This window comes from Rhinopithecus bieti, unplaced genomic scaffold (assembly GCF_001698545.2).
Source record: "Rhinopithecus bieti isolate Rb0 unplaced genomic scaffold, ASM169854v2 scaffold_5191, whole genome shotgun sequence".
NCBI classification, from domain to species: Eukaryota; Metazoa; Chordata; class Mammalia; order Primates; family Cercopithecidae; genus Rhinopithecus; species Rhinopithecus bieti.
In genome coordinates, this window is record NW_016804727.1 from 1326808 (window position 1) to 1334479 (window position 7672).

Here is a 7672-nt window from a genome sequence, read left to right on the forward strand (position 1 = left end):
AAAAAAAGAAAGAAATCATGGGGAACAAAGCACAGTGTTTTCAAATAAAGTCTGAAAAAAAAAAAGCCACTTCTTCAAAAGGCCATAATTGCTTATCGATGCGCTTGGCTCTCCAAGACTGTCCTAGACAGCAAAAGAAGGTTTTCTTTTCTAGAACCTCACAGGAGGACAAAGACTTGCTGCTTCCTTGGCTGTGAGCCCAATCAGTAGGACCACTTCAGGGTGTTATAACTGGTTGGCACAGTTTCTACTAGTTTCCAGTGCAATACTAAAAAAGGATTAAAAAAAAAAAACCACCAAAAACACCCAGCAGCTTACTAATAAAAAAATAAGCTACAGCATGGACTGTGAATTAAAGAGGTTGAGGTTGCCATTTTTTTCTTTCTTTTTTTGAGATGGAGTCTTGCTCTATGGCCCAGGCTGGAGTGCAATGGCATGATTGCCACTCACCACAACCTCTGCCTCCTGGGTTCAAGTGATTCTCCTGCCTCCTAAGTAGCTGCGATTACAGTTGCACACCACCATGCCCAGCTAATTTTTTGTATTTTCAGTAGAGACGGGGTTTCACCATGTTGGCCAGGCTGAACTTGAATTCCTGACCTCGTGATATGCCCGCCTCGGCCTCCCAAAGTGCTGGGGTTACAGACGTGAGCCACTGCGCCTGGCCGAGGTTGCCACTATAAAATATATTTAAAAACTAAGGAATCTGGAAAAATAAATTCAGAATTCTCCAAAGTATAGTAATAATAAAGTCACTAAACATAGTAGGTAATTGACATTCTAGATGATCAACATAGGGAAGAGAGGTTATTCTGAGAAAAGTAGTGAAGATGCTAGAATGCCAACTTCCTGAAGAAAGTTTATTTTTTTCTTTTTCTTTTTCTTTTTTTTTTTTTGAGAGTCTTGCTCTGGCACCCAGGCTGGAGCGCAGTGGCAAGATCTCGGCTTGCTGCAGCTTCCACCTCCTGAGCTCAAGCCATCCTACTGCCAGCCTCCCAAGTAGCCAGGACAAGAAGTATGCAGCACCATGCCCAGCTAATTTTTGTATTTTTTGTAGAGACAGGGTTTCACTACGTTGCCCAAGTGGTCTCAAACTCCTGGGCTCAAGGGATCCGCCAATCTCAGGCCCGCAAAATGCTGATATTATAGCTGTAAGTCCCTGAGACTGGCCTACATTCCTGAAGAAAATTTTAACCAATGACTGTTGACAAGTATTCTAAAGTCCCTGGTATCTGTTGCTGAAACTGCATCTCAAAATGTCAGTAAAACAAGAGTATGGGGAGGGGAATCTCAGGACATAGCCTACTGAATCTCAGCCAGAGACACCAATAGGGTGGGTTTATTCAGGTAAAAAAATATCCTGGTAAAAGATTATAAAGAAAAAAATAGTTGCCTAATCTAAATTCCTCCACCTAGTTCAAATATGATTGGTTAACCTAACATCAAGTGATCAAGGAATGGGTCTCTTCTTGAAAATGTGCCAGTATGCACAACTGGTTGCATGACTATACAGTGGTTCTAATGGGCTCTGGAAAAGGAAAAAACCTTCCACTAACGTTTTAAAATTTATTACCTGATGGAAGAAATTCCTATCCAGAAGTTGGCAATTTCAATTAAATGCCATTTTAGAACGTTTTATTAATAAGCAATTCTGACTGAATTAAGTAGAAATCCTAATTTCTATGCTTCTCCCCTGTAGCTAACATTTTTTAGTACACCAGGTAATGTTCTAAATACTTCACGTGAACGGACTCATTTAATTCTCTTAACAATTCTTGTAACTCGTACTATTTATCCCCATTTTACATGCACAGAGAGGTTCAGTAACCTACCAAAGGCCACACAAGTAAAGAGTAGATAAGCTAAAATCTGAAGCTAAATAGTTTGGTTCTGGAAACTTGCACTCTATATTGACTGCATTAGATAGGAAGGCTTTATTTATCACATTATTTTAGGAGAGGATGTTTATCACCAAGCCATAGAGCTAGTTAGTGGCAAAGCTATATCACAGGCAGGTCCTGTCCATCTCCCAGATTATTATCTCTGTACTCTGTTGAAATTTGATAAATTGAACCCTCAAGCGGTATTTATTTATGGAGATGTGTTACTCTGCAGAGAGTATACAGGATATTTAAACAACGTCTTTTGATTGAACTACCAAATAAGTAGTATCATGTTTTTATTTCTGGGACTGTGAAGAGCTGGAAAATGTTCTGCTAGTTGGCAGGAGTCTGATACTTAAATAGCTAGATACTGCCAATCTAGAAAAATCTTTTCTTCTGTAACTAGAGCTGTTAATCTAAGGGCTTAAAACTGATTTTGTAAGAAAAAATGAGACACAATTATTAGGTCTACAAATACAGACTGCTTCATCTATTTTGTCCACAGGACTCCTGGATAGTCCCTTAGCCTGTGAGGTCTGTGGAGGGGGAGATGATGCATGCAACTATTGCTCTGAATAAAGGAGTAGGTATTGATCAAAATCCTTATTGTGAATGTTGGAGAAAAAAGATACCCACTTTCAAACTTTTCTCCAAACTTGACAGGTCTGTATACTGTACTCTCTGACCCACTGGAAACTTAAGTGGACTAGAAACCTGATACTGTGGTTTCTCAAGTTGTACATCACTATGATTCAAAAATTTGTTCCTTTTAAAGACTTCTTTACACAGTTTCAGTAAATAAGTGCTCAACCGCTAGGTAATATAAACTTTATTATTATTTTTCTCTTCTTTTGAGACAGTCTCACTCTGTTGCCTGGGCTGGAGTACAGTGGCTTGATCTCGGCTCACTGCAACTTCCGCCTCCCGGGTTCAAGCAATTCTCCTGCCTCAGCCTCCCGAGTAGCTGGGACTACAGGAGCGTGCCACCACGCCCAGTTAATTTTTTGTATTTTTAGTAGAGACAGGGCTTCACTGTGTTACCCAGGATGGTCTCGACCTCCTGATCTCGTGATCCCCCCCTGCCTTGGCCTCCCAAAGTGCTGGGATTACAGGCGTGAGCCACCATGCCCAGCACCATATTATTATTTAGAATATTTCCTGCCAATCAATTTCAGTGAATAAAATATGTTTGACTGTCTATGTGTTTAGAAGAGAAATTCCAAGTAAGGTTTTCAGTTTTCAATGCACACTGGTGATTAAAAGGGACCAGAGTAAAAAGAGAGGAAAGAAATGGCCACCATACCATCTTAAGTTTGGTGGCCAAGAAGTATTTCTGACAACAAATCTGTGAAGAGTTGTCTCAGAGAAGAGAGACACTTTGTGTCAGTTCAGAAGGCAGAGAAGTTACACAGTAGCATATTTTACTTAATTAAAAAAAAAAAAAAAAAAAAAAACCAGAGGAAAAGTCATTGGTTCAAGTCAGAACCCATCTTAGTTTTGAGTATTGTCTTGAGATAATTTTGCCCAGATCACACAAATTGTATTATAAAGGCTAGGGGGAGAAACCACGCTAGCTTCAGTTACTAAGGGCATGGAACTTGGTGCACAGCTAGAGAAGGGTATCCTGTGGTGGGAAGGGGAATGCCTATTACTACTACTTGTCTCCCAACAATGAATATATTTAGTTATATCCATGCAGGTATCTCTTGGGTATGGCTCAACTGTTTCTGTCATATATAGCTCTTGAAAAGAAGAAATTATTATTGTCTTTTGTTGTGGTTTTTGTAGTCATCTTTAGAAAATTATTTCTGGGCTTTTCAAGAAGGAAAGAAGCAAAACCAGAACCATTCGCCTTTAATTTGTGAAGACCTCTCTTGCAAAGCGTCTTTTTACAGGAACAGATTTTGCTTCTCATTGAAATAAGAGATAAAGGCAACAGAAAGCATATGACAATTTCTACTTAGATTTTAAAATTATAGACAAAGCTCTTATACTATATGAATAAGGGTATAAAGCTAAGAATGCAAAAAACAAAACAAAACAAAACAAAAAAAAAACCCAGGAACTGTAAATTAACGCCTAGAGACATGAAGTAGGCAATACAAAAAAATCCATCCTAAAACTTAATAAATACCAAAACTGAAAGGCAAAAGATTAAGTTGAGGAACCTAAATCTGAGTTTGTCCTTCACTAAAACTTATTTTTATTCCATTTAAGTCCCCTTCTTCTCTTCCTCTCTGGTGCTATGTCTAAAAAGTGATGATTCTGTTAGGTTTCTACTACCCTAATGAATAGGAGAAAGAGTAAATAATTACCAAGTGTGACCTTAGTCCATGTGGCCATTCACAGATCCCTTGAACTGGGATAAAACTCAAAGTAGGGCCCGTGATCTTGGTATATTGTCTCCAATGCGTCTTGAGTATAACCAGCCTGATATTTTGGGGCATGAGAAAAAGTAAGCTGATGTATTTCTTCAAATGTTATTCTAGAAATTTACAGTTTATAGCATCGTCTATGTTTACAGACATATGTACATAGTTTATAGAGTCTGGCCTATATTGGCAGGTTTTTCCATTAGCTTTCTTATCTTCAGTCGAACCAAACTTATTATTACTTGCAGCATACAAAGAGAATGCGGACGAACACAAGAAATTAAAAACTAAACTACACTGAAAACTGGTAAAAGCTAGATCACAGAAACCACAGTGCTTAAGAAGACAATGCCAATCAAAGTTTCTTCTTTTCCCTTCAAAACTTAACTTTTCTCTTATCTCAGCAAAAGCTAATATTTTTATCTTTTAGACATTTTCCTAATTTATGTTTTCTTTCTTCATAGCTTCTCCAACTAATCCTCTAAATCATCCTTTTTCAACCACGATTCCTCATGTGAACCACAGAACTCAGAAAATGATTTACGGTGTACGACAATTTTTCTCAATTTTCCCAAGGATGGTATATAATTAGTACCATTTTAGATGCATAGGATGTATACAATGGGTGCTGCTCCAGGACACCAGAGTTTAATTATCTCTGGAAACCACACTGGCTCAGAAAATGATTTACGGTGTACGACAATTTTTCTCAATTTTTCCCAAGGATGGTATATAATTAGTACCATTTTAGATGCATAGGATGTATACAATGGGTGCTGCTTCAGGACACCAGAGTTTAATTATCTCTGGAAACCACACTGGCTCAGAAAAGAAAGCTCCTTTATTACTTTTATATACTTGTTTTACAGTAAAATAGGTTCATATTCATCTACATACCATTAATTTGCTACCAATTTAGCTCATGTATATTAACTTTCCTTCTCATTTCAAGCCTTATCTCTCATGGTGGGTTAATGAGGTGAGTTAGGAACCAAACTATTGAATAATAAAAATGTAAAACTTTAATAGAAATTTGCCTTTTAAGTGTTTTGAAAAATCACTTGAAGGCATATAGATATAACCCACTGTTCAGTATTTTGTTGCTATTCTGCTTGCTTAGTCTGATTTAGCCATGAAAGCAGTATACATGGTTTTCCTTTCATTAATCACCATAGCCAAGCACCTAGTATAGGGGTCAGGAAAATTTTTCTGTAAAGGGCCAGACAGTAAATATTTTGAGTTTTGTGGGCCATGTAATCTCTGTCTCAGGTACTCAATTCTGCTGTCATAGCCCAAATGCAGGCACAGACAATATATAAATAAAGTGACATGAAATGGTGTGGCTGTGTTCCAACAAAATGTTATGTTTAATAATAAGTGTAGACAATATTTTGCTGACCCCTGACTTAGAGTCAGGGGTTTGCAGTTCAATAAATACTTTTAACTAATGATGATGGCAAAGGTAAGAAGTAGACCAGGGTAGGGACAGTTCCATAACTATACCTTCCTACTATATAGCAGTGATACAATTAGTTTCTGGTTTCTGAGAAGTATAAAAGTAAAGACTAGAGTTTTATATCCACCTAAAGTATATCCATGCATATGTGGTGATTCTGGAAATGAGCAAAAAGGAGAATAAATACTGTTGCTTTTTTTTTTTATCATTTAATTAAAATAGTTAACTGAACTTTCTATGAATAAGCAGAGTGCTGATGGCTGACACATACATAGTCAAAAGAGTATTCAGAGTTACGTACCCTTTCCAATACTGATTTATCATCAGTTTGTACTTATTGAGTACTACCAGGCACTAGAAACTAAACAAAACACAAGAAACAATGAGACTGCAGTCATTGATTCCTGACTAGAACTGTGCATTAGAATCACCTGGGAGATTTTTAATTTTCTTTTTTTAGAGCCCCACTCAAAAACCTACTAAATCAAAATCTTACTTGTTAGGGCCCAGGATAAAATTTTGTAAAAGGGACCTTGGTAATTTCGGGAGCTCCTGGTGAAGAATCATTGCTAGAGGTTTATATTTTTAATGAAAGGTTAAACTCTAAACATTTTCTAATCTATGGTCAGCAATTTGATATTATAGTTTAGGCACATGGGCTTTAAAATCAAACAGCTGGGTTCTAATCCCATTTCTGCCAATTCCTAGCTGTATAACCCTGGGGAACTTCTCTGTGCCCGAGTTTCCTTATCTGTAAAATGGGCATAACAACATCAACTCAACTCAGCATTGTTGGGAAAATTCAATATGTAAAAAATAGCTGGTGTAGTGCTTGGCACTCACTAAGCACACAACAAATATGAACTATTACTACTTATTACACATTTCTTAAATTAAGAATACTATCAAATATACTACAATTTAACGGCCTGACTCAAGGTGCAAAGTCTCTTTAATAACTATTGGAAAGAAAGGTGATTAGACTGATTCCATCTTATCTTATACTAACCAGCAGAAGAGGTGTCCTTTTCCACAATCAACAGCAGGCGCTCTCAGCAATGGGAAGCTGAGTGTATCAGATCCAGATGTATTTGACCCTTGTTTTGTTAGTCTTACTGCTCTGTCACAGCCTGGAGTAGGACACCATTTAATGGCAGGATTATTTTCAACAAAGGCCTGTTTAAACAGCAATAACAAAACACAAAGAATATTTTAATGCTAAATTATAATACAGAGTGTACCTCTATGGTCATTTACTATAAAGCAAAGAAAGAAAAAGAGTGAAACAAAATGCATGGAGTTGTCAGTCTCAAGAAATTTAAACAGTACTGGAAAGTACTGAAAAAATTATTAAGGGGAAAGTAACAATTAACTTAGTAACAAAATGATTTTAAAACTTATGTTTTCTTTAGTCTAAAAACCATGTAAATGATGATAAAGTAAAAATGTAATTGTTCGCACAGAAAATATGTAATTTTAAAATGTTTTCTCATACAATGTGTCAGTTTCCTGATGAATATAATTATTAAGTAGAAACATGCATGTAGCTGTATTAGAAGAGTAAATTTCTAAATGGTATCCAAATAATACATAATAATACTATGATACTTTCTATGTTAAAGAAGAGGGGGCTGGGCACGGTGGCTCACGCCTATAATCCCAGCACTTTGGGAGGCTGAGGCAGGCAGATCACCTAAGGTCGGGAGTTAGAGAACAGCTTGGCCAACATGGAGAAACCCCAACTCTACCAAAAATACAAAAATTACCCGGGAATAGTGGTGGGCATCTGTAATCCCAGCTACTCGGAAGGCTGAGGCACAAGAATCGCTTGAATCTTGGAGGCAGAGGTTGCAGTGAGCGGAGACCACACCACTGCACTCTAGCCTGGGAGACAGAGTGAGACTCTGTCTCCAAGAAAAAAAAAAAAAAGTAGGACTTGTCTTTTTTTTTTTTTTTTTTTT

At 37.3% G+C, this 7672-nt stretch overlaps 1 protein-coding gene across 1 annotated transcript in view; it reads right to left on the reverse strand.

Annotated features, from left to right (window-relative positions):
- Positions 1 to 7672, reverse strand: part of ANKIB1 (ankyrin repeat and IBR domain containing 1) — a 172907-nt gene that overhangs the window by 35751 nt on the left and 129484 nt on the right. Inside the window, 1 exon segment of the mRNA XM_017870314.1 lies at positions 6721 to 6887. Coding sequence (XP_017725803.1) covers positions 6721 to 6887 — 167 coding nt within the window.